At 35.6% G+C, this 27,897-nt stretch overlaps 1 protein-coding gene and 1 long non-coding RNA gene across 2 annotated transcripts in view; one reads left to right on the top strand and one right to left on the bottom strand.

The window, feature by feature from the left end:
• Positions 1–27,897, top strand: part of LOC149542240 (uncharacterized) — a 196,840-nt gene that overhangs the window by 106,874 nt on the left and 62,069 nt on the right. The window lies entirely within an intron of this gene.
• The window catches only part of LOC149542241 (alpha-L-arabinofuranosidase 1-like), a 142,058-nt gene that overhangs the window by 74,772 nt on the left and 39,389 nt on the right, over positions 1–27,897 (bottom strand). The window contains exons 2-3 of the mRNA XM_089797246.1: positions 26,951–27,005; positions 26,281–26,492 (exon numbers count right to left, since the gene is read on the bottom strand). Coding sequence (XP_089653372.1) covers positions 26,281–26,492; positions 26,951–27,005 — 267 coding nt within the window. The remainder of the gene's footprint in view (positions 1–26,280; positions 26,493–26,950; positions 27,006–27,897) is intronic.

Genomic DNA, 27,897 nt, shown 5'->3' on the forward strand with positions numbered 1-27,897 from the left:
AGGAGTTGTAGTACAATAAATGCAAGATGAGCCCACTGCCCAAACATGCACTTCCAATTACAAGAAGAGCTCGCTGCCCAAACAAGTAATCAGACTTTTGGAATATAGATTCTTTCTCAATTCGACCTTGGATCATAAAATAGCTTCAAAAACTTAGCATATATCACTTTCACAAAAGTTTGCATACAATTGCTCAACACAATTTCTCAAAGATAGCACACTTGAATTCACAAGATGTCCTTTGCATAAATACCATGCCTTTACACAAATTGTTGCTAGGTCGGCTAAGACCACAATACACTTTTCCAACTTAAAGTAAACATCTAGGATGTCATCCCTAATTGGACAAGTAATTATTTTGTAAACAAAATAATTCCTTTCCTTTAATTTTGTTGTCCTATTTCATTGGTAAAACATGAATATCTCTTTTCCGTACAATTTGTACTAACTTCTGAGGTTATACACGTTATCATTAACATGTATACTATCTTCATCTAGCTTCGCTAGTCATAATATGACATCAGCAACAAGTTACAAACAAAACAATACATGCTGTATACCAAATTCATACTTAGACAATTTTCTGAGTACCAAAAGCTAAGTATCTTTATTTCCGAAGTTTCCTGTAAGCATGTACATCATGTGTTGCCATAAATGACAACAATTACATATCTTCATTAGCCAATTGTCAACAATCTCCCCCTTTGGCATCGATGGCAACAAAATAGGAAAAATTGGAAGTATCAAAAACTTAAAATAAATAACACATTAACATTATATGAAATAACCCCAACAGGTTATAACTTCTTCAAACACTAAGAATCTTTATACTTCAGTTGTTTGACATTGCGTCAAACACTTTGCAAGCAAGGGTCATCTGATTGATTTAACTTTTCAGATTGCTGCAGTGATTCTTGTTTGGATTTGCCTCAAAGAGAATGCTTACAAAGACTCCAAATTGTCTAAACAATGCCCTAACATAAATATGCAACTAATTTTGGCAATAGTGAATGCATATATGAGTTCTAATCATGAAAATGATCACCTACAGCCAACTGGTATTTTAACAAACAGTTGGTATGCAAGCTAACTAGCTGATAAAAAAATGATATATTAACGCTCAAGGACAACTATTAATGACCAGCAATTGTATCTCCTTGATTGAGAATGAGTATCCAATACAATATTCATACTGAATTAGCCAAGACTCTTGGCATTTACAAAGATATCTAAATATGATGATTGCTGGTAAAGTAATATGCACCTACAGCTGCCAATGAAAACTAATGCAACACTAAATATCTAACTTCAATACTCCCCTACAGCAGTACGCTAATCACATGCATGATTAAATACAACTAAAGCCATGGATTGCTGATACCATTGTGAGGAATATAAAAATGAATGATATATCTATTAATGAATGATAGGTCTGTTACGAAATGACAATTACAACAACACTCTATAGTGAAAGGAAACTATGAAAATACACATCAGACCTAGCATATGAAGTTGCCTTAGAAAATAGATGAATTGCAATACCACTGAACAGAAAAATAACCTCCTCAAGCCCAAGTCGTGCCTCTCTAGCTGCCGCCCCTGATTGTAGATGGCTATAATAATTTTCTTTGCTTTTTCGAATTTGCTTTTTCGGATTGCTTTTCCGGACCTACTTTTTTGGCCTGCTTTTTCGGTTCTGCTTTTTCAGCCTGCTTTTTTCGGACTGCTCTTTCGGCCTGCTTTTTTCGAACTGCTTTTTTCGAACTTCTTTTTCGGCCTGCTTTCTGTACTCAAATATTTTTTCTCAATGTAGCACAAATAGAAGACTGAAGTATCTTCCTCCCAGCTGCAATAATTCAAGTGATATTTCACACCCTCAAAATTGCGTACTAATTGAGAGTTTTCGTTCTCAATGGCCAGTTGTGACTATTGCAGAAATCCTAGGCTCCACAATGCATATCAACAAACATCAACATCAACAACAACAAATCTAGATGATTAGAATGAAGCCCGGGGTGCCTATTTATTCTTTTTCCTCCACTTTCTCCAGAAGCTTCTAGAAAATTATTTTGTTTTACCTATTAAGTGACTTTATAAAATATTTTATAATTCAAGTCACTTTATTAAATTAATTAAATATAAAGTTATCTTTTAATATTTATTTATTTGATAACTTTATAAATAATTAACTTAATACCACTTATTTATTTAATTAATATAATAAATTAGTCATCCTCATAAAATATTCATTATTTTGAACAACCTAATTAATTAAATTAATTAAATCAAATTGCCTCCAAAATGGGGACATGACATTATATCTATTACAATTTGTCCATTTTACACATGCTTCCCCTTACAATATGATTTCATACTTTTCTCTTTACCTGATTTACAGTTTTCTTATGTACTTCTCCCCCTTTGACATCAATAACAAAGGTTAAAATGTCAAAAACTATCCAAAAAAAAGTCTATCTGCTATCAAAATTTTTGTAAGCATCTGCCTTAAACTGATAATATCTTCATGCAATCATCAAAATTTGCTTTTAGACTATCCATACTTTTTGTCCGCATGTTTTTGGCTGATTCAGCAGAGGTGAGAATTGCACATAAGGCATATGATGCAATCTCAATTGCATTAAGGTTGGAGTATAAAAAGTTAGAATAAGTGTCCTTGGCCTTGACACATTCCTCCAACTGTTTCTCAACAAAAGATATTTTCAGAGCAATAGACTCTCTAAAATCCAATAATCTCTTCAAAATTTGTTCCTGCCAAAGTTCCAATTTCCTGATATCACTCTAAATACTGGCCACTTGTCCTTCAAAATCATCAATTTTACTAGTAGGATGTTGTAATTGGCTAGATAGAGCTTTTAGCTCTCTTATTTTTCCTCCAATTTGATTGTCAATATCCTTAGTCAGTTTGTGAGATAGAGTACACTTGATGTACAATATCTTGCCATTCTGTTGACACTTTGGAAGTTCCTTGATACAAGTATCAAGACTTATTAAATCATTCTTAATATTTTGACAAATAGTGCTGAACAAGTTAGCATCATGTGAGATTTGTGCCTTAGATTCTGCAACATTGAACAAATTTGTGAATTCTTCATCAATATACTTTAGCAGTGCCTGTGCCCTCTATTCTGGATCTACCTCTGTATGCTGCACTGCCAGAGTACTATGTAATCTGTCAGTAACCTCCATCAAGGTTCTATGCAGGCTCTTCATTGTCTTGTTCTTCTGAATAAGTTTTGACAAAGATGAGATCAAGTCAGTTTGATCATCATCATCAGTTGCCAAGCTAGCAAGCGAAAGCGGAGTAGATGAACTAGAAGGTTCAGTGTCATCTTCCCTTTGCTTCTTTTTAGTTGCCTCTTTGACTCTTCTTTCTTCTTCCTCTTTCTCTTCCCTTTCCTTTCTTTCTTTTTCTTTCTTCTCTTCCTCTTCTAATCTCTTCTTCTCATCTTCTTCTATTTTCCTTTTCATTTCTTCTTTGGCTACTCTTTTCTTTTCTTCCTCTACTTTCCTTTTCATCTCATCTTCAAGCAATTTCTGCTTGGCCTCTTCTATTTTCTTTTTCTCTTCTTCTAGTAACATTTTCTCCTCTTCAATTTGTCTCAGTTGTTCTTCAATACCATCAGTATGAGGTTCATTCTGTTTGAATCCTTCAAATGGAATTGTATCATCCATGTTAATGGTAACATTGGTCATCTACATTGTGTCAACGTTCACTGACACTTTCAAGGTTCTGGGTGCTAGTGAAGATGCTGCTTTGGACTTTGTCAACATATGATTTATGGCTGCCGCAGTTTCACTTCTTATTTTATCTTTCTCACCCACCATAAACAGAAATGGTCTTACCTTGTTTCTTAAGTAAGGTGATAGATTGTTGAACAATCTCTTGACTTCTTCTTTGTCATCAGTCTTGCATATTGTTCTTAACATAGACTTCCGAAATTATATGTCCTCTTTTCTTACTAGTGCCTTCTTTTCTATGAGTCTTTCATCGACCTTTTGGTTTATTGTGCCTTCATTATCCTTCAATTTCATAGTGTTGGCTATAATGTATCTCACACTAGAGATATCAATTTTATCTTTCTCAAAATTGTTATTATAAATCATAAAATTTGTTCATCTGAACAAATTTTCCTTCATTAGCAATAATTGAGTTTATCTTCTCTATCTTTGGCTTCTAGGGTTGTCGTGCTTTTCCTACTGACTGCTTTGAAGTAGTTACCTTTCTGTCTGTTTAACTTCTTGTTGTTGTTCTTCTTCTTCACTAGACTCAACAGTTTTTTGTCTCTTTCCTAGTCTAGTGGTTTGTTGTTTGACCCTTTTAGTCTTTGTGGTCATAGCTTCCACTAATCTCTTAGATTTTCTCTTTCACTCACTTGTCTGAATATCTGATACTGCTGCATAAGGAATCCTCTGTTCCAAAGATGTCTTTGCAATAGACATTGACAAAGGTTGCACATTCAGTATATCTTGCTTCATGGTTTGCCTGGCTGCTTGTGACTCACTCTCAGTCATACCATTCTTTGATAAGGCTTTCTTTATTATAGTTTCTATCCTCTTGTGAGATGCCTTCTCCAAGGATGTTTGATGAGCTAATTGGGTAAATCAGTATTCAACTTGACCCTTCTCTGATTTCAGCAATAAATCAATGTATCCAACTGCTATATCATCACTTAATTCATAACCTAAGGGATCAAGAAATGTTTCTTGAGGTTCTACTGCTTGAATATAAGTAAAATCTGTATCAACCATAACACAAATATCTTACTTAAATCTGTCTACAATTGCAGGTGCAATTCTGAATCTTTGCCTCATTTCTAAGGTAGCATGGGTACTCGTACCCACACACTTGGTACTCGTACCCATGTGCCCAAGTACCGGGTACATGTATCCCAAATACCGAGTACTCGGTAGAGAGAATCATAGCTGAGGACCTTGATTAAGATTTCTGATTTTTTTTTTCCGATTTTTTGTTTGCATACCAGCTTGTTGTTTATCAAGCTTAATTCAATACTTAATCAGTTTGAAACTTTGATACAATATTGACTAACAATAAACTTTATCACTATTCAATTTAGAAGTTTATCATTTGCAATATGTCATTCTCATATGATTAATGATCTTGTTCATGTTTAAAGTCTGCCTTCTCTATTATGCATCTAAACATTTATCATATATTATTATTACAAACATATAGCAAATCTGAAACTGAAAATAACACATTACATTTTTAAACTTGCACTGTTCTTGTTTTGAAAAACCATTGTCATGACTCATAATTTCAGATTTTCTAAAAATATAAAAGTACAATTATAATAAAGTTTGACATACCCAAGTACCCTCATCTCCTATTACAAAAAATAGTCATACTCGTACCCGTCCCCGTACGTTAAGTACCCCAAGTACCCCCGTCCCCATGCAACCTTGCTCATTTCATTCTGAAAGGTTTTCATAATCAAATTCCCACTATCCAATATTTTATCTACTGGATGTCTTCTACACACTTTTTGTGATCTTCTCCATTATACACCTCTCACTGCTCATAATCTCTGTGACTGACAAATATGGAAATCTTTTTAAAACATTAAAGAATATGTGATTAATCAGTGATTGAAATCTAAACACACCATTCTTAGTCCTCTTGATCTTTTCTAGGTTTACAAGAAGTTCCATTCTTAGTATTTCACTAAGGTTAACTTGTTCCTGCTTAACACGTCTTGTAGGCTGTAGAGATGAATCCGGCTGACAAGTCATCAACCTTTGAACTTGCTCATACAGAGTAGGCAATGATTCTACTCAGGATTCTTACATCATCTTGCTTAATGGTGCTGATCATCATGGCCTTTCCATTATATATCAGCTTTGTGTAGCTCTCAACTTTCTTCTTAACCATTTTCTCACCTATAGGTACACTACTTTGTTTAAAAAGACTACTTACCTCATGAATACTGAGATATCAACTACACTATCTTGCATCCATAGTTTCCCATCAAGTATTCTGCTTAGTATGATTTGTGTCCACTCATCTGTGTCCAATTCTCGGTATAAATGATATTTGAACAGGTCTAGTTCCTTCAAGTATTCAAATCTGGGTTTCACAGTCATATCGTGATTAAAGACTAGTTCCATATCCTTGTTCATATACTCACTTCCAATAGATTCAAACTTACTGGTAAGATAACTTCCTACTAGTTTTCCGACTTGGCAATAACTTCCTACTAGTGTTCCGACCTGGCAATGTACACCAACCAATAGCATAATACAGAGACATCGAGATTAGTTGAATGCAAGCAAACAGTACGGTATCAAGGAGGTAGGTATGTAGGTTGTACTACCTGAGATAGATGTCCGTACGGTGGAGTGGGAGATAATGGGTTGTATGGTGATGTGGGGTGTCTATGGGCTTACTTGTACGGTGAAGGATGTACGGAGAGGAGGTCATACGACAGTTAAGGGGAAGGCCATACGGGAGTCAAAAGGGAGGTTGTATGACAGTCAAGGGAAGGTCGTATGGGAGTCAAAAGGGAGGTCATACAATAGTCCAAGGAGGCCATACGGTAGTTAGAATTTCAGTACAGTGGTTGGTTTGGGATGAGATGTATGGTGATTACAACTGAGGAGGTGCCTTGATAGGTGACGGATGTGGCAAGAGTGCATGGTGTATGGAGGAAAGTGACGGACTGTGTTCGCTACGCCTGAGTATTTTATGCATCCACACAAGAAGATCACATATTAAAAATTTGCAGATGATTGCACATAGAGAAACAACAATAAAACTTCAAATTTGCTAGATATAATGATAGATAAAATGCCACTCCAACTTGCCAGATATCTGAGCCAAGCCATAAAGACAGAATAGGGTGAGGTTGAATCCCACCAAAACCGAAAAAGCCAAGTAGGAAGGTCTTTCACTTCCAAAATGGCGAACAACAGAGAACTCCAACAGGAATTTGCAGTACAGAGAAAATAATCTAAATTGCATGCCCTAAAGACAACCTACAAATCGTGCTTAAATACCAATCGTGGAAGACTTTCTGAGGGTGTACAAAGATAGCCAATGACAACACAAACTACAGAAACAAAAATAAAAATGTGTCCAAGATATATTAAATCAATCGGCCCAATTACAAAAGCTTAACTAAAAATTTATTTTGTAATAAGAACATTACAGTCCTCCCGTCCCAAATTTTGCTTGTCCTCAAGCAAATGCAATGCCGGATACTGTAGAATGTGCTCACCCTCCCATGTTGCGTCGTCCAACAGCAAGTGTTTCCAACGTACCAAATATTCCTTCACCGTGCAGTTCTGTAGGGTCTTCTCATGTACTTCAATGATCTTAGCTGGTTCCAATATGAGCTTTCCTTCTTCATTGAGCGGTGGAAGGTCTGCCGCTACCATGACGTTCTATCCCACAGCTTTCTTAAGGCAGGAGACATGAAAAACGTTATGAATATGACTCCCTTCTAGACGTTTCAATTCATAGGCAACTTCACTGATGTGGCAAACTACCCAATAAGGACCATAGAATCGTGGCTTCAATTTTTCTTTCCCCTTTTCCTTTAATGAGGATTGCCAGTATGGTTGAAGTCAAAGATAGAGCAAGTCTCCTACTTCAAAGGTTCTCTTGATTCGATGTCTGCCGGCGTAGATTTTCTGTTGTTTTTGTGCCCGTTATAAGTTTTCCTTCAAGCATCTCAATATGTCCTATCCCTCTTAAAGCCCGTCCCTTGCCCTCAGTGCACGATTATCACCCAGAACTGTGTCCATGAAGGAAAGGGGTTGATACCCGTAAAGTGCTATAAATGGTGTCATCCTGATAGATATGTGGTAAGTAGTATTGTAACAATATTCCCCTAGGTGCATCCATTTGACCCACGCCCATTGTTGTGCCGAAACATAATTCCGAAGGTAACCTTCAAGCCACTTGTTCACAATCTCCGTCTGTCTAACGGTGATAACTAGTGTTTGGTGCCAATTTTGTTCCTGCCAGTCAAAACAGTTATGTCTAGAAGATGCTGATAAATTGTCCATCCCAATCACTGACAATGTTTTGGGGTAACTCGTACAAACGAAAAACTTCTTTGAAAAATAGATTGGCTACCTGTGTGGCCTGAAAGTCTAAGCAGATAGCAAAGAAATGTGCGTACTTCGTTAGTCTATCAACCACCACGTAAATACAATCCTTTTCGTTCACCTTGGGAAGTCCAGTAATGAAATTCATCGAGATGCTTTCCCACTTCTGTTCAGGACTTGGCAAAGATTGCAGTAACCCAGTGGGTAGAGTATGTTCGAATTTTGTTCTGCTGGTAGACCACACACTCTCTTGCAAACTACAATACGTCTCCTTTAAGACACTTCCATGAAAACCTCTCCCTGAGACATTTGTAGGTTTTGAGGAAGTCCGGGTGTCCTACCAAAGGTGAGTTGTGGACTTCCTTCAAGATTTTCTATTTCAATTTGGATTCTGACACTAAAAATATCTGATTCTTATAGTAAATGATGTCATCCACCACTTTGTACCAATCATCCTGGGTGTTGCCATTCATTAGCTCACAGGAAAATGTATTTTTGGAATATTCTACCAACAAATGTGCTTTCCAGTCAGCTGAAATCTGGGTCAGTAAGAAGATAGCGGGTTTCCTGGACAAAGCATCTGCAACCACATTGTTCTTTCCTTTCACATATTCAATGTCAAAATCAAAAACTTGCACCTTGCTTACCCAATTTTGTTGCCTCTCGTTCAAGTCCCATTGCTCCAGAAAAAATCTCAAACTATTGTGATCCGTACGAACAACAAACTTGGCACCCACCAAATACTGTCGGAACTTGGTTAGTGCATGTACGATGGCCAACAACTCTTTGTCATAAATGGAATATAAGCGTTCTGTCTGTAGAAGCTTCCTGCTCTCATAGGCTATGGGGTGTCTATCTTGCATCACTACTGCACCAATGCCTTCTTCACATGCGTTGGACTCCAGAATGAAAGGTCAAGCGAAATCAGGCAATGCAAGTACGAGACAAGTACTTATTGCTTCTTTCAGCTTATCAAAAGTGAGGTGTGCTTTTTCATTCCACTAGAAGGAACCCTTTCTTGTCAGATTTGTTAATGGGGCACTAAGCTAAGAGAATCATTTTACAAACCTTCGGTAATAACTGCACAGTCCAAAAAATCCTCGCAACTCTGTGAGTGATTTCGGGGGAGGCTAATCAAGGATAGCCTGAAACTTCTCCTGATGGACTTGAACTCCATATTTACTGACAACATGCCCCAAGTAAAGTATTTTCATCATATCAAATTCACACTTGGATCGCCTGGCAAACAATTATTGATCTGTCATGATCCGTAGTATTTCGTCCAGATGCTTCAAGTGCTCTTCCCATGTCTTGCTATAAATAAGAATATCATCAAAAAATACTAGTAAGCACTTATGCAATTGTTTGTTGAAGATACAATTCATGCACGATTGGAATGTAGCAGGTGCATATGTCAATCCAAATGGCATGACTAGGAACTCAAAATGCCCGTAGTGATAACGAAAGGCCATTTTTTCCATTTCTTCCTCCCTCATGCGGATATGATGGTATCTGGAATAGAGATCTATTTTCGAAAAATATACTGTGCCATGTAATACATCCAACAACTCATCAATCCTTGGAATGGGATATTTATTCTTTATTGTTTTTTTGTTCAACGCATGTTAGTCCACACACATGCACATCGTCTCGTCCTTTTTGACTAATACCATTGATGACGCAAAGGGGTTAGAATTGGGATGGATCCATCCTTTCTCCAGTAGTTCCTGGATAGTCTTTTCGATCTCAACTTTGAATTTCCTGGGGTTACGGTAGGGTGTGGTTATGACTGGCTTGGCTCCAACTTCCAACTCGATAGTATATTCAAACCCTCAATGAGGCAGTATGCCAAGAGGAATGTCAACAAAGAATTTATCGTGTTCACTCAAAATATTCTGGAGTTCATCATCCTGGGGAGGTGTTTGTTGCCCTTTTATAGGTTCCGTCAAGACAAAACAATTACAGCCCAAGCAACAAAATCACATCAAAAAATTGCCTCCATCTGATGTGCAAAAACTTCCTTTGAACCTTCATTTGCAATTCCGCGGAGGAAAACCTTTTTTCCATCGACAACAAAATTGAAGTCCATCCATTTGAAGTTTTGGCTGTATTCATCAAGTGTCTCCATTCACTGTATGCCTAGAATAACTTCCATATCGTCAAGGTCCACTATGAACAAATCCTCGATCATCGTGTGATTTGTCATTGTGATACTTAATTGAGGAACAAGGTGTGTACAAGGCAGGAGAGTCCCTCTAACAACTTTGACCTGAAATCCTACGTGCGTCTCTATAAGTAGACCTCTTTGTTTCACCAGAGAGGATTTTATGAAGTTTAGAGTAGCTCTGTTATTGGGCATCACCATAACCCTTTGTCCTTGAAGGGTTCCCCACATGAAACACTATGCACCTCGAGCTACTGGCTATGGCAATAGTTCCTCTGTACTATACCGATGCTGCAATTCTTTCTGTATGGTTTAAACTAACCATGTTGGTGTCCTTGTGAGGTTGGCTATCTTCGATGGGTATATCTTCTTTTTCGTCCTCATCATCGGACACGACCTCAATGTAGTGGATCTTTCCTTTCCTAAGGCATCTGTGTCCAGGTTCCCATGGTCCTTTGCAGTTGAAACATAGTTTCTTCCTTTAGAGCTCTTGTCTGGTAGCTTCATCCAACGATGACTTCCTCAGCGGAGGTTTATTATCTTTGTCCCTCAAAAATGTCGACAGTTTGTAATCTAACCCCAAGAGAACGATGATGCCATACTCCATGCTTTCTTAATGGCCTTCGATGGGGTGGTAGGATTGAACCCCTTTACTCAACCCTTCAGTGGTTCTGTCAGCCCATCGATGAAAAACACTATCCGTCTTCTTTCAGAAATGTCCGTGACCAAAATAGAGAGTTTCTGAAATTCCGCAATATATCGATCAACTGATCCAGTTTGTCTTAGTTGTGCCAAATCTTTGAAATTGAGTTTCGGATCTTTACCATCAAATCGATCTATCAATCTCTTAGTGAATTCCGCATAGGTATTTATTTGATCATGCCCTAGTGTAATGGCGTCGTGGTGCCACCATTCATGTTCAACTCCCTCCAAGTGTAATGCCACAAATTTAATTGCTTCTTCTTTCGGCATAAGATTCAGCTAGAAGTAGGTATCGACCTTCATTACCCACGCTTGTGCAGATATGGATCCAAATCCGTCAAATGGAGACAAATTTACTTTACTCAATTTCCTCCTAAGATCATCGTTAAAATATCCTCAGTTTCCACCTCAGGAATATCTCATTCTCAGATTTGCATAGTCTTTGTAAGATATATCTTCCTCAAAATTTGCATTCTTTCAATCCTCTCTCAGTTGCTCTTGAACCTCCTCAAAAGTTGGTTGCTTCCATCCCTGTGGTGCCTCTGTCTGTTGGGGAAAAGACGGCATGGACGGTCATGAATGTGCAAGATGAGGGTTTGCTTTACCCGACATGGAGTCCGTGCTATGACTATTCTATTCAACGGATACTTTATTGTCTACCAATTTCTTGAGAGTTTCTTCCATGAGTCGTTGACTATCATTGATTTATGCCTAATTCCTCGCAAGTTCTCTTAGCAGTACCATGAGTTCGGCTATTGTGGGTTCTGGTTCTGTCACCATTCTATCAACCGAATGGATTCTCCTCCTCTTCCGGCTATAAACTCTCATTCATTGTTCACAGGCTGGCAGGATCAAAGCTCTGATACCACTGTAGTGTTCCGACCTAGCAATGTACATGAACCAATAGCACAATACAAAGACATCGAGATTAATTGAATGCAAGTAGATCGTACGGTATCAGGGAGGTAGGTATGTAGTTCATACGACCTAAGATAGATGTTCGTACTTTGGAGTGGGAGATAATGGGCCATACGGTGATGCGACTTACTTGTACAGTGAAGAGTGTACAAAGAGGAGACCATACAACAATTAAGGGGAAGATCGTACGGGAGTCAAAAGGGAGGTCGTACGAGAGTCCAAGGAAAGTTGTACGGTAGTCAGAATTTCAGTACGGTGGTTGGTTTGAGGTGAGATGTATGGTGACTACAGTTAAGGGGGTGCCTTGATAGGTGACGAATGACGCAAGAGTGGATGGTGTATGGAGGAAAGTGACAGACTGTGTTCGCTACGCTCGAGTATTTTATGCATCCACACAGGAAGACCACATGTTAATAATTTGCAAATGATTGCACATAGAGAAGCAACAATAACACTTCAAATTTTTGAGATATAATGATAGATAAAATGCCACTCCAACTTGCCAGATTTGAGCCAAACCATAAAAATGGAATAGGGTGAGCTTGAATCCCACCGAAACTGAAAGAGCCAAGAAGGGAAGGTCTTTCACTTCCGAAATGGGAAACAACAAAGAACTCCAACAGGAATTCACAGTACAGAGAAAATAATCCAAATTGCATACCCTAAAGACAACCTACAAGCCACACTTAAATACCCGTTGGGGAAAACTTTCCGAGGGTGTACAAAGATAGTTGATGGCAACACAAAATACAGAAACAAAAATAAAAATGGGTCTGAGATATATTAAATCAATCGGTCCAATTACAAAAGCTTAACTAAAAATTTATTTTATAATAGGAACATTACATTCAAATTCGGGTTTCACAGTCATATCGTGATTAAACATATATATATATATATATATATATATATATATATATATATATATCTAAGTTGCAAGAAAGGACTTGTGGTATTCATATGTTTGCCATAAGAACTTGATACTAGTTTACAACTTCAATCTATTGAAGAAGTGTAGCAAATTTCAAAGTTGAAGGCTGGTAAGATACATTTGAAAAAACACCATTTATTTGAACATTTTATACACTCTGGATCCCAAATATACCAAGAGTGCCAAAGAGAAAGGAAAGATTGACCCAAAATACGAAGAGCTCAAGAAGGCTAACTTTCCTATCCTAGAAGACTTTTGCAGAAGAGGAAGAGCACGTGCAGGGGAATGTATAACCAAACAACTTCAAGATACTCTATTGTTTGCAATCGTTCCTCCAAATAGAACACAGAGAAGTCCAGCCTCTGCTCCTCCTGTTGTCAGAAATTCTATTCCTTCTAATTTTTGATGTTTTGCTGTTGATTGGTACAGCTCTTCCTGTTTTTGTTACTTTCCAAACAAATCAAATCACCGTACCAGCAGTTATAGCACAACCATGGGAAAATGCTATTGGTTCTCTTGCCCTTGGGACTAATAATGATCTACCAAGAGCATCAAGGAAGAATTTTCCCAAATTCAATAGAGATGGCTCTACTTTTGCAGAACAGCACTTGAGTGCTTTCCATAAGGCTTACGGTGTAGTAAATCCTCAACATGAGGATGTGGCAGTCAGAATGTTTGTAGAGACACTGGTGGGTAATGCTGCTGATTGGTTTCAAGACCTACCTGCAGGATGCATCACAAATTGGAACACCATGAAACAAAGGTTTAAGGAAAGATATAAAGGCACAAAAGATGCACAAACCTTGTTATTACAATTGGCACAAATAAAGAAAGAAACCTCTGTTTCTATGAGAGATTTCAATGCAAAATTCAATAAACTTCTCAAAAAAATTCTTGCTGCAAGTGCACCTGCTGATGATAATAAGAAAATTTTCTACATTAGCTCTATGCCACCTGATCTAGGATACCAGATTAGAAGAGCAAATGTAGCCAACTTGCAAGCTACTCAAACACTAGTTGTGGAGATGGAGGATGACATGATAGCCTCTGGTAAGTGAAAAGAGAGTTTCAATCTAGAATCATGAGTCATATAGTTTGTACTTGCAATAATACAAAGGCCATGCTTCAAAAGTTGTCTAATGAGCTCATCTCATTGAAGAAACAAATCAATAGACCTGCTTATCAACCTCATCACGAAGGTTACAGAAATACAAATAGAGGTAAAGCATTGCAAATACCACCTATTCAACAAAGACTAGCAATTGAACCTGCTCCAAAAAGACAAAATATGTGTGCTTTTCACCTAAGAGCAGATCGTGATGGAGATACATTTGCTGATATGATCAGATATAGATAGATGGTGAATAACAAAGAACAAGGAATTGAGTATCCTGAAAGTGAGGATGATCATGCTCCTTGTGGTGACTCTAAAAATTATTTCTTGGAGTATGAGTTAGATTCAAAAGTAGGAGGAGATTGTTTTGATACTCTAGAAGGCCCTCAGTTAATAGTAATGACTAGAGGTCAGAAGAATAGAAATCAGAATAACAATTCAGCCCCTCTCAAGAACAATACACCATCAAATAAATCTAATAAAGACAATGGCATAGTAACTTCATCTTCACAAAAGGAGTACAAAGGTAAGTCTGCTAATTCCTTTGACATAGTACAATATTGTGAAGAAACAAGAATACAGATTTCTCTATTGGATTATTTGAAATCTAATCCTGATCAAATGAAAAGATTGGTTGAGCATTGCAATAGTAAAGATGCAGATCATGCTAATATTAATGCCAATGTTGAAAATCATAATAAGGCTAGCACTAATGGAGCCTCTTTTGATAAGGAAGATTTTGCAATTCCTAGACTGTTTCAAGAAGAAGAATCTACTATTTTAGCTACCTGCCCAAATCAGAAACCAAATCCCTTTTATATTTCTTTATTCATCAATGGAAATAGATTGAGTGATTGCATCATAGATTCAGAAGCCTCTGACAATGTAATGCCTACCTCTATAGCAAAAGCTTTAGGTCTTCCATTGACTAAAACTTTTGGTAGATGCTACTCAATGGATGCCAAACAAGTACCATTGCTAGGACAGATTAAAGATGCTCAAGTTGCCCTTGTTAATTATCCCTTTAAGAGATTAAAACTTACCATTCTAGTAGCAGACATCCCTACAAGCTATGAAATGCTCTTGAGTAGAAGTTTGCGAAGACATGGGGGGAGAAATAAAATTAGATTGGTCTAATGCCACCATACAAGTTGGAGACAAAAAGGTGAAGCTAGAACCAGAAGAGAAAGGAAAATTCACTATTTTGAAATCAGATGATCTTAGATCTCAAATCTTGTATCATGAAATGCAATTTGGCAATTATATGTTGTTCTTTGGTACCCCTGAGATCTTAGAAGAATCAAAACCAAATAAAGGCAATCATTTGTGGACCCTAGAATTTGATGGCAATTGTGCATATGTTGGCTCAAGTGTGGTGTTGATATCACTTGATGGAGAAATGACTTGTTTTGCTTATAAGTTGAATTTCAAAAACACTAATAATACTGTAGAATATGAAGCTCTCCTTCTTGGTATAATGGCAGCAAAGAAAAAGGGAGTCAAGATGCTTAAAGCACAAGGAGATGCAAAGTAGGTAATAAGACAAGTCAAAAATCAATATGCAGTGAAGAATTCAAGATTGAGAAACTATTGTAGTAAGGTGTGGGATGAAATTGAGGGTTTTGATGCCTTCTCAATTACATCAGTACTTAGAGGATTCAATTCAAGAGCTGATTCTTTGGCAGTCTGCATCATTGCTCTTACCACACCCTGATTTCAAAAATCAAACCTATAAAATAGAAGTTCTATTTAGGACTAATGTCCCTGATAATGAGTCATGGCAGGTATTTGAAGATGATAAACAAATACTCAAATTCATTGAAGGGGAGGATCCTTTTAAATGTTTATATTTTGAAGGAAGCACTAATTCAAAAGGTGATGATTCAGTGGCAGGGGATGAAAAGAAGACGAGATCTGATATTTTTCAGTTGAAAGGTAATAAGATTCCACCTCGTTTAATCTCTTTAGAGGAACTCTTTGATAGACATGATGCATATATAAAGAGAAAAAGAGATAAGAAGGGAAAAACCTGTGGTGAATATGATGGAATCAACATAGAGATAGAAGTCAACCCCAAGATGATAAACATAGGCAAGTGTTGCACACCAGAAGAGAGAGTAGAAATCATGGGAAGTTCAAACATGAAATCCCTCTTAAACCAGATGCAACACCATTCAAATAGAAACAAAAGAACTATAATCCTAAAGTTGAAGGAGCAATCTTCAAGGAAATTGACAAAATGCTACAGGCCAAGATTATATACCCTATTCATCATTCCACTTGGGTGGCTAATATTGTACTAGTGAGGAAAAAGAATGGAGAAATAAGAATTTGTGTAGATTTCAGAAACTTAAATCAAGCCTCACTGAAGGATAATTTTTCTCTTCCTAATATGAATCATCTTTTACAGACTGTTGCAAGATCAAAGATGATGTCCATGTTGGATGGATTTTCAAGATACAATCAAATTCAAGTAAATGAAGAAGATCAGTTCAAGACTGCATTTACCACACTATGGGGTACATTTGCATAGAATAGAATGTCTTTGGATTAATCAATGCAAGAGCAACTTTTCAGCATGGAATGGAATTTGGTTTTTGAAGGTTTGAAAGAAAGAATTATTGTCATATATCTTGATGATTTGACAGTCTTTTTTAAAAAGAGAAAAGATCATATCAAGGCTCTAGAAAAGGTGTTACAAAGATGTAAAGAGCATGGTATCTCTGAACCCAAAGAAATCAATATTTTGTGTTACAGAAGGCAAGTTGCTTGGTCATATTGTATGTCGAGAAAGGGTGAAGATTGATCCAAATAGGGTTAAAGCTATTCAGCAATTAAGTCTACTATTGAGCAAAATAGGAGTGAAGTCCTTGTTTGGCCAAGTAAATTTCTTGAGAAGATTTCTTCCTTATTTCTTCGAAATAGTTAAATGTATAGTTGATATGATGAAAGGCAATAAAACTTTCAAATGGAGTGATGTTGGAAAAACGGCTATTGAAGATATCAAGGATGCCATTGTTAAAGCCCCTATACTTGCCCATCTTGATTACACTAAGGAATTCATCATTTACTATTATGCCTTAGAACATACTATGTCAGCCATATTGATGCAAGAAAATAAAGGGAGAATACAAGCCCCAATAGCTTTAATGAGTATACCATTGAAAAATCAGGAACTAAGATATTCTCAAATGGAAAAACATGCATATGCAGTGGTGAGAGCCCTCAAGAATTTCAAATTTGATGTGTTGCGTTCTCATTTAATAATATATGTGCCATATCCTGCAGTGAAAAGTATTTTGACAGAACAAGATGTTGGTTGCAATAATAAAGGAGTGTAGATAGCTAAAGTTCAAAAATATGATATAGAAATATAATCAACCAAACTTGTAAGAGGAAATGTACTATGTAAAGCCTTAGCAGAGGATCAACAAAGCAAAGAAGAAGATACTCCAAAAGTTCTTATGTTAAGTCTTCAAGATCCCTAGTTCTCAAACATTGCTTATTTTCTGACATATGGTGAATGCTCTGATGGATTGACTACTAAGCAAAGGAGAAATCTAAAATTTGAAGCCTTGAAATATATAATTCATGATGATGTCTTATATAAGAGAGCTATTGATGGAACATTTATAAGATGTGTGGATAAAGAACATCAGGTGAAGTTGTTAAGATCTTTTCATGATGAAGCATATGGAGGACAATTTTTCTAGCACTGTCACTGCATTCAAAATTTTGAGACAATGTTACTATTGGCCTGGTATGTTTAAAGATGCATATAAGTGGGTGGCTAATTGTGAAAAATGCAAGATGTTTACTGGTAAACCGTAGCTGGCTGCCTTAACTCTTAGGCCAGTAGTAATTGAAGCTCCTTTCCATCAATGGGGTTTAGATTTTATAGGCCCAATTAATCCTCCCTCTAGTCAAGGAATTCATACATACTCACTACCACAGATTATTTCAGCAAATGGGTAGAGGCAAAGCCAATGAAGAAGACTTCCTCAGAAGTGGTATGTGAATTCCTCAAAGAACATATTCTGGTCAGGTTTGGAGTTCCTATGAAATTAGTAATGGATAATGCATCTTACTTTTCCTCCTCGGAAATTAATGAAATTTTCTATGATAATGGTATTCAAGTTGGTCATTCCTCTGATTATTTCCCTCAAGGAAATGGACAGGTTGGTCCTAGTAATAAGAACCTGATTAATATTTTGAAGAAATTGGTCTTAGATAATCAAAAAGGTTGGCACAAGAAGATTCATGACTCTTTATGGGCTAATAGGACAACACCTAAAAGAGCTCCAGGTATTTTACCATTTGAATTGGTGTATGGAATAGAAGCTAATTTGCCACTGCCATTAGAACTAGCTTCTTGTAAATTGAAAATTGCAATTGAAGATGATATCTTCCAAGATGGGTTAGAGAAGAGGATCTTGTATCTTACTAAACTACAAGAAGAGAGAGAAGAGATGGTTGACAAGATTACTAAACAAAAAGGAAGGATAAAGAAACTGTGTGATAGAAGAGCAAGGCCTAGAAAACTTATGAAAGGTGACTTGTGTTGTTATGGGATAAGAGACATGAGCCAAGAGGCATGCATTCCAAGTTTTAGTCTTTGTGGAAAGGACCTTTTCAGATCACACAAACAAATCGAAATAATTCTTTCGAATTGGCATATCCAACTGGAGAAACCCTACCATGTTCTTATAATGGGCAAGATCTAAAGTTGTATCAAATGCAAAATTGAACAAAGGTAACCCCTTGTGTAGTAGATAGTTAGGTAGGTTTTTCATTTCATGCATTTTGCTTAGTTTAGTTGCTTCTTTTCCTTGAGTACTTCCTTGTTTCTTTCTTAGTTTATCCTATTCTTTTTGTTTACAAGTTGTCACCCTTGTGCGGAATCAAAGATTGCTTGGATTCTTTTAAGCATTATCATGCTTAAATCCCTAGACAGAGCCAGTTATTGCCCAAGTTTCAGTCTATATCTTTTCTTTAGGGTTTTTGAGTCAAGTCAAAAGTTAAGGTCTTGAGTCTGACTCTATATTTCCCTTAGAATGGTCTTTCTTCTCATCTCCCTTTGAGTTAACCTAATGCAAAGGAAATCATATGAGCAATACATTATTTTTTGGCTAGGTAATTAGGTTTTGGGAGGGTTTTGTTATGCATTTTCCTAATGAAAAGAAGGTCTAAATATCTCTAATGATTCATATTCTTTGTTCCTAATTATGTTGAATACAAGATTCATGTCGAGAAGCAATTCTTTATGAAAGCATTTCTTCATCTCTGAAAGTTTCTAACTCCATGGTCAAAGATCTATATCTGGAGAAGGATACATTTTCACAGATATATATAGAGCAAATGCAAAAGAGAACACTGAAGACTAAAGTTGAAGATTGATATACAGATCGTGAGAATAGTTCAGAATCAGGTTCAGTTGAATTCAATACAGAATGAATGCTTAAAAATGCAGAAATGGCGAAGAACACAGTCAAAGTTGGTGAAGACCAAAGTTGGAATCAATTCGACAAATCAAACATATCTAATTGTCCACATCATCAAGTTAAAAAAAAACTCAATTGAATGAAAGAATGCATGCTATTGGCCAATTGAAAAGTCAAATGCTTACTTGTCAGATCGGGTCCCATATAATTATTAAACAAAAAGAGAATGCATTCCACCATCAAATCTTAAAAGATGAATGCTTCTCACTATGTTGTTATGAAGAGATGCACAAAAATTAGTCATAGCAACATAGCGACATAAAGACATGTGTTTGGTGGGCCATCACCTTTCACGAAGCACTGTTAGAGTCTAGTCACGAGGTGCCAATGAGGCAAATTAGTCTGATGTCAGACAATAAAATTCTGTCATTTGTCTACCATGGTGTACCTAGCTGGAAAGAGGGACCTGCACCGCAAAGTAAAAAGACCTAAGATCATTTTGTAATCACCATCAGATCAGAAAGAGATCCATGGATGTCGCTATCTCACTATGTGAAGTTGCTCAATTGTTATTCCATGCAACATAGCAACGAGAAGACATGTATATATGAAGGGACCCATGGAGGAAGTTATAAAGGAAGTCATAACATTTTAATCTCGATCATCGATTTGAGATCAACGATGGGAATTCAAAAATGTAGTGACTATTAAAATATGAAATATATGGATTTGGCACGAAACAACACAAATTTTTTTTTAAAAGTGATTTTTCACAGGATCTTCTGAAGATGCAGGAAGCGTAATGGTCATTGTGTGTTTTAGAAACATAATGAATTCAAAATCAGCACTGGAGAAGATGTCATGTGTTTATATGACTGGACAATTTCATATTTGATTTTCTTTTTATTTTGTGATTGTTGCTCTGCCAGAATTAAGAAATGATGGAGAACTATAAATGTAACTTCATTTAACATAACAAAGGTCGGCAAACTTGATGGCGAATGAGTTTGTAATTCCATTTACTTTTTGTTTACTAGTCATATTTTGTTGCCCATTCTTAGATTAGTTCTACATAAAGAGTTGAAGGACAATAGTATGTGAACTTGTGATAATCAGGTGGATTCCATTTTGATGTTTGCAGTGAAAGTGATTCCATTTACTTTCCTTGCATATAATTATGCTTCCTCTCTTGTTCATTTCATATTATGTTAGAAAGTTTCATTGAGATTTCAAAGATAGATGTGTATGAATCTATTAGTAACTTGCTAAATTCCATTTCATTAAGTCTGGTAGTCAAAGCAATTCCATTTGCCCTCATGTACATCTCTTTTTCCATTTCTCCTTGCATTTAGAGGATTAACACTACATTTAGATTCAAAGTAAGAGTTAGGAATCTATTGATAATCTATTACAGTCATTCCATTGGGTGTGATAAGTTGCCCAAATCTACTTCGCCTAAATTGTTTGTGCCTGCAAACAATTTGGTTATCCTTTACTGCTCTTAGGTTAAGAGCTTATTAGGTTAAGACTTTTGATATCATAAAAACATATTCATTGCACATCATCGCAAATTATAGGGAGTTGTACCTAATCAATTCAAGGGCAATGATAGAATACATATACTGACCCATTTGTTGGTGAAAATCATTTTGTTCCTCACATTTTGGGCATCTAGAGTCAAGGTAAAGCCAAGTTAAAAGGAGTGACAAACTATTAACCAACAAACATCTAGGATGTCAGCCCTAATTGGACAAGTAATTATTTTGTAAACAAAATAATTCCTTTCCTTTAATTCTACTGTCCTGTTTCACTAGTAAAACATGAATATCTCTTTTCCGTATAGTTCGTATAGACTTCTAAAGTTATACACATCATCATCACTATGTATACTATCTCCATCTAACTTCGCTAGTTATAATATGACATCAGCAACAAGTTATAAACAAAACAATACACTGTTGTATACCAAATTCATACTTAGACAATTTTCTGAGTACCAAAAGCTAAGTATCTTTATTTCCGAGGTTTCTTGTAAGCATGTACATCATGTGTTGCCATAAATGACAACAATTACATATCTTCAATATCCAATTGTCAACACCTCTTAGCTAGGGAGGATAATTACTATCCATAATGTGAGCACAATAGATCCATTTATTGTGTGTGTACTGTCCTCTCTTTGGATATAATCTTTAATTATTTCCAACTTGTGTTTGGTGGATTAGAATAGATTATATTATGAATTATTTTAATTAATTTTACATTTGAAAATATATGAAATGTATGTTTCACTTCAAAGGTATACAAGGCCTTGAAAAACATCTATGTGAAAGATAATTATTTCATGTACAAACAAAGTATATTTAATATTGTAAATCTCTCTAATAATAGGGTAGCTTCAATTGATATAGTACTTTATCCCCTAATAATTCCCTCGCTTTATTCTACCAATTTAATATTTATTTAAATGATCTTCTAGTAATTGAATTTCTTCAACTTTTCTGTCACTTGATATCATTTTGATCCTTCTCCTATTATATACCCTTTCTCCATGTTGTTTCCATTCTTCGACCATGCCTTATTAATGTTTTCTTTTATGTTGACTATCATGTGTTTAACACTTACATCAAGGTACTCCCCTTATATTCTTTCCGATGTCTTTCTAATACTCCTTCCATGTTTATATATATAGATAGATAGAGAGAGAGAGAGAGAGAGAGAGAGAGAGAGAGAGAGAGAGAGAGAGAGAGAGAGAGAGATGCATGATTATTAACTAATTATTGATCATGTATTATGATAATCATAGCAAATAATCATATCAATATATAGAAAGGATAGAGATAAAATGCTTAGGCCAAAAGGCTACTTATGCATTTGTTTTCATCGGTTAGAGTAATCTGATCCAAGCTACAATTCTCTAACACTCTCTCTTAGGTAGGGAGGAGAGTTTCTATCCATAATGTGAGCACAATAGATCCATTTATTGTGTGTGTACTGTCCTCTCTTTGGATATAACCTTTAATTATTTCCAACTTGTGATTTGGTGGATTAGAATGGATTACATTATGAATTATTTTAAGTAATTTTACATTTGAAAATATATGAAATGTATGTTCACTTCAAAGGTATACAAGGCCTTGAAAAACATATATGTGAAAGATAATTATTTCATGTGCAAACAAAGTATATTTAATATTGTAAATCTCTCTAATAATATGGTAACTTCAATTGATATAGTACTTTATCCCCTAATAATTTCCTCACTTTATTCTACCATCTTAATATTTATTTAAATGATCTAGTAATTGAATTCCTTCAACTTTTCTGTTACTTTATATCATTTTGATCCTCCTATTATATACCCCTTCTCCATGTTGTTTCCATTCTCCAACCATGCCTTATTAATGGTTCCTTTTATGTTGACTATCATGTGTTTAACACTTACATCAAGGTATTCCCCTTATATTCTTTCCAATGTCTTTCTAATACTCCTTCCACACTTTTCGATGGCCTTTCTTATACCACGTCCATGTCATCGACACTATAATGGTGCTATTTTATTTTCTTTGTCATATATTTAGCATTCTTGTTTTATATTACTTCCCTTCACTTATGTCATTATTCCTTAGTCGGATTGGTAAACTATTAATATTTGACCCCGTTATGAACAAAGTCAAAATTGAATTCTCCTTATTTTTTGGTATCCTATTCACCTTATATTTTCCTTCAACTTCCCTTTTTTTCTTATAAATAGCGACTTTTGTATGTGTTTTATCTTACATCTATTGCCACATGACTTGATGATTGACACCCCTTTTTATGTTTGCAAAAAGTTTTTTTTTCTCTCCATGTGATGCCAACTGAAATTGCCCTCATGGATATAAGTGTGGCTTATGCGCTAGGGGTACTGTCACCTCCCATTTGTGAACCCCTTAGATATTGGTAGTTTAATAAGCACCGCCCCGTTTTATATGGCTCCACCGATCCATGGGAATGTAATGGTGATATTAAATATATCTACATTTAGATTGTGACTTAAACTATATAAATGAGTAATAATATTAATGATCTTATTAATATCATTATTATTTTAATAATTGAATTTGAATAGGTAAAAAGAGTATATATAAATATTCATAAATATTTACTAATTATATTAATGCTTTCATTCTTCCGTTTGAATAATTATCATTTGTTTATACGTTATATCATATGATGATATTATATTTTTACCAAATATTTATTTAGTATCTTATTTATAATTATGGATTTCTATTTTAGGAGGGGTCATGTTAGTGTGAGAGAAAGATATCACTCCATTGTGATATCAGTAGTTATGGCATATCCACGGATATCAAGTCTCATGATATGTACCACACTCACAATATCCATTAAGGTATGTGCACAAGTATCAAGTCACATGATGCGTACCATAAGGATATATGTTCATTGCATGCCCATGGATATTAAGTCACATAATGTCCACCATGAGTATCTCAGTGATATTATGGCTATCCAAAGATATAAAGTCTTATGATATCCACCATAATTACTTAAGAGATATTAACTATCATGATAGGTCTGCGACTATCAAATCCATCATGATAGTGTGGTCAGATATTGTAAAGTCGCCACCTTACAATAATAACCAAACATACAAGTGTTCATCAGTAAAAGATCAACATCTCTTAGCGGTGTTTACAAGGGACATGACAATAAAATAGTTTATACATTAAACATCTTTAACATATATTAATACAACAAATTATACTAATATATCTCAACTACATAACATTTTTCTCCATCATGTTTCTAACATAATGGTAGGGAAATTTTTATATGCTTTGCTTTGTCATGGAACACACGATTCATTGAAAGATTTATACAACTCTAGTTGTCATAGTGAATGATGGTAGGTCGAGGGATTGTCCAATCTTAGAAGAAGTTTCCTCAGCCATACGATTTCTCGATCTCTCATGGATGTTGTAATATACTCAACTTTTGCAGAACTTTGTGCAACTAAAGATTGCTTACTACTGAACTAGGGGATCATAGCTGATTGTTAGCTGAAACAACACCTTGAAGTGTTTTTCCAATCAACTACACTTCCATTCCAATCAGAATCGGTATATCCATGTAGATTTAGATCTATATTATTATATTTTAAATCATATCCAATTGTGCCACGTAGGTATCTCAGAATGTGTTTTGCTGCAATTAGATGTAACTGTCTTGGCTCACACATGAATTGACTAAGGCATTTACTACATAACAAATGTCTAGTCTAGTGTTGATCAAGTACATCAAGGATCCAATCATCTGCCAGTAGAGAGTGGAGTCTGCCAGTTCTGGATTTTCTGCAGCTTCTTTTAATTTATGTTTGTTTCCGTAGGAGTGACCATGGGTTTACAATCCATCATTCCGAGCCTTTTCAGAATTTCAATAGGGAATTTTCCTTGATTTAGAGCGATACCATCAGCCCGCTGCCATACTTCTAAACCAAGAAAATAGTGTAGAGGGCTCAGATCCTTCGTGTCAAACTCAAATATTAGATCTTATTTACATTTGGTAATGAGATGGTCATGGCACTGAGTGACTTTTCCATACTTAAATATTGGACGTTTTACAATATTGCAGAAGTACTACAGCAATAGTGATGATATATTGGACATGGATCATTAGTGACAATTTGGATGCTCAATTGAAGAGCTTAGAAAAAACAAGAAAGTTCGCTATGACATATGTGGTATGTTGGCTAGGAGCTTTGGATACAGAGTATTGACTTTCTTGGGAATATTTGGCAACAATATAGGGGATACCCGGTTCATGAATGCTATTCCCAACTGTATTTTTGTAAAACTCCTCATTATCAAACTGTCAATGATGCCTTCATCATGTATATAATGAGGACTTCGCAAGAAAGTATAAGTAGAGGCTATCCAAGGATTCAAGGGATCTCGTTAAAAATTATGGTTCATGATTCATTCAGTTTCCCAATTTACCTACCTTAGAATTTCAGGTTTGTTGGGTTATTCATTCAGATTACCTTGTACCCAACAAACAAGATCATCCTATCGGAGGTAACAAGGCAACTATGCACTATTAGAGTTAGCATAGTGAAGCAAATAAGTGATGAAAATGGTAAGGAGAAAATGACATTAGAGTATATCAAAGAATTGGACGGTTAAGTTTAGATGAGTTTTTCCTTTCATACTGCAATACAATATCGCCAGCTGCAAAATTAAGGAAAATTTATATCAAGCTTCAAGGCCTACTATTATTCCATATGGCAACACAAGCTGTTTGTATACAGAGAAAATACTAGTGTGAATAAATAAAAGCTAAAAGAAAACCATGTACAAGACAAAGAAGCCTACCATCTCCAAACAACGAATAGATGAGAACAGGGGAAAATAATATGGCATAAATCACCACAAAGAAGTTGATAATTAATGAAAAATAAAATGTATATTTACATCTGTAATGGATGATGTGTTATAGTGTTTCTCCGATTAGTTGAACTGGAACATCTAAGAAATCAGACATTGAATGAATAGTGACCTTAGTCAAGGATGTAAAAGTTGGTAAGAAATTAATAACATATGTTGAATCATGTTTGTAATATATATAGCTGAATTCCTGTAACGCAAATGCAAAAAATGGTTGATAACTTGAGTGTCCAATGTGTACTATTTTGCTATTAAAACATTGTTGGGTGGGGTATACAGTAAAAAGGGGATAAATTTATATTATAGTTTGATCAGCCATTACATTAAGAGACAGAAAATCATAGAAAATGGGAGTACACAAGAATATATATGTTCCTTGTACTAGAAAATAAATATATGTGCTTCCAGTAGAATATAAGAAATACATTATAAATTGCATGAACTAGTTACAAAAATAATAATTTAATTACCATTCCCCAGTAGCCAGGATTAAAAACTCCAACACCACCCTTAGGACACTGGTTTGTTGCTTTACTGTCACAGAAGACTTCCATCCTCAGTGCAATTTTATTCCGCTCAAAGATTGATGAACGATCTGTCACCACCATTACAGATCTTTCATCTCCAATAATGGACCATGGATCTATATTTGATGGTGTGTTAGGCCCCCCTGCCTCAAATCCTGTTAAATCAACCAAAAAACACGATCAAAATATGTCAGTTATGATAAACTAGACTAATTATATCTATCAGGAAAATCTAGACAAATGGAGGGTTGAGATATTAGGTTGATTTGTATAACAGACTTAGGCCATATCTCGTGCTGACAATAGCATGACTTCAGAGCAGTGCATGCTCCTCCTTTCTATTCATGAAAAGATGAAGAAAATTTCTGAATACTAAACATTTTTATATAAAAATAAATCACCCAAAGAGTAAACAGTTTTCAATTCGATCAAACTTTTTATTTTCATTTGTTGTGGGAGAAAGAGATGCTTCCAAGTTACAGATTGGATTTCTTACTAGTTTTTATAATCCTGCCATTTAAAATAGTTAGCATCTTTCATGTATAATTCAAGATAGAAAATGTTGTTCATCTAATGTCTCATGGATTCAACATAAGAGAAGACTCAAACATACCTCTATTGCTGACAAGCTCTGCCCACAAGCCACCAGCTCCAGCATGATTAATCTCCTGTGCAAATACTCTTCAAGTTCAGATTACTTCAATTCATCATAAGCATAAATTGACATTTCAAACTTAGAAGGATGTTTTATAAACTCAAAGGAATTCTATCAGCATTCCATAGACCCTTAGAAAACTAAGAAGTTTGGTTTGCATGCCTAGGACCTTGGTATGTGTCCATCTTGAACCGGCTTGAACCAGGTCCGGGTCCAGGTCCAGGTTTGGGTTTGAGTTCAGATCTGGTTCATCTGTGGGTTTGGATAGGATTCAAACCCAGGTAAGCCGGTATGTCTGGGTCAAACCCAGATCGAACCAGGTTTGAACCAGGGTGGACCCAGGAAGAACATTTCACTGAGAAAATGTAAATTTAACACAGTAAACAATTATTACAGAATTTGAATAAGATCTTTAACATTACAAAACAAAGTTTGTTGAAGTTAAGATATTTATTATATTAAGTTAAACTAACACTCTAGAGTTCTCCCTGTGAAATTTTTATATCCAATTGCTGATAATGACCCCTGTTGGATTAATTGCAAGCTCCCTATAGTGATAAATTATATTTTAAGCATTAAACAATATCTTCGACAAGTGAAGGGAATTGCAAGCTACTTGTTTAACATTTCTCAAGTAGGATGTTAATTACAAACAAACAAGCTCTCCATACAATGAAAAAGTAATAAGCATTTGAAGACTTGTAAAGCCAGAATGTTATAGGTGCAGCTGATCCCATTGGTATTGGCACTGTTTGTCAATCAACTAATACCTTTGGTGCAGAAGAAGACGATGATGAAGATTTAGATAATCCATTAGATGACTGGAACTTAGTATAAAGCTCCAATTGTTGAAAATCAAAACAATGATACTTAATATTACTATTTTAATCTTTTGATGTTGATAT

Source organism: Cupressus sempervirens, chromosome 8 (genome assembly GCF_028749045.1).
Source record: "Cupressus sempervirens isolate cs-2001-9-10 chromosome 8, ASM2874904v1, whole genome shotgun sequence".
Classification (NCBI taxonomy): Eukaryota; Viridiplantae; Streptophyta; class Pinopsida; order Cupressales; family Cupressaceae; genus Cupressus; species Cupressus sempervirens.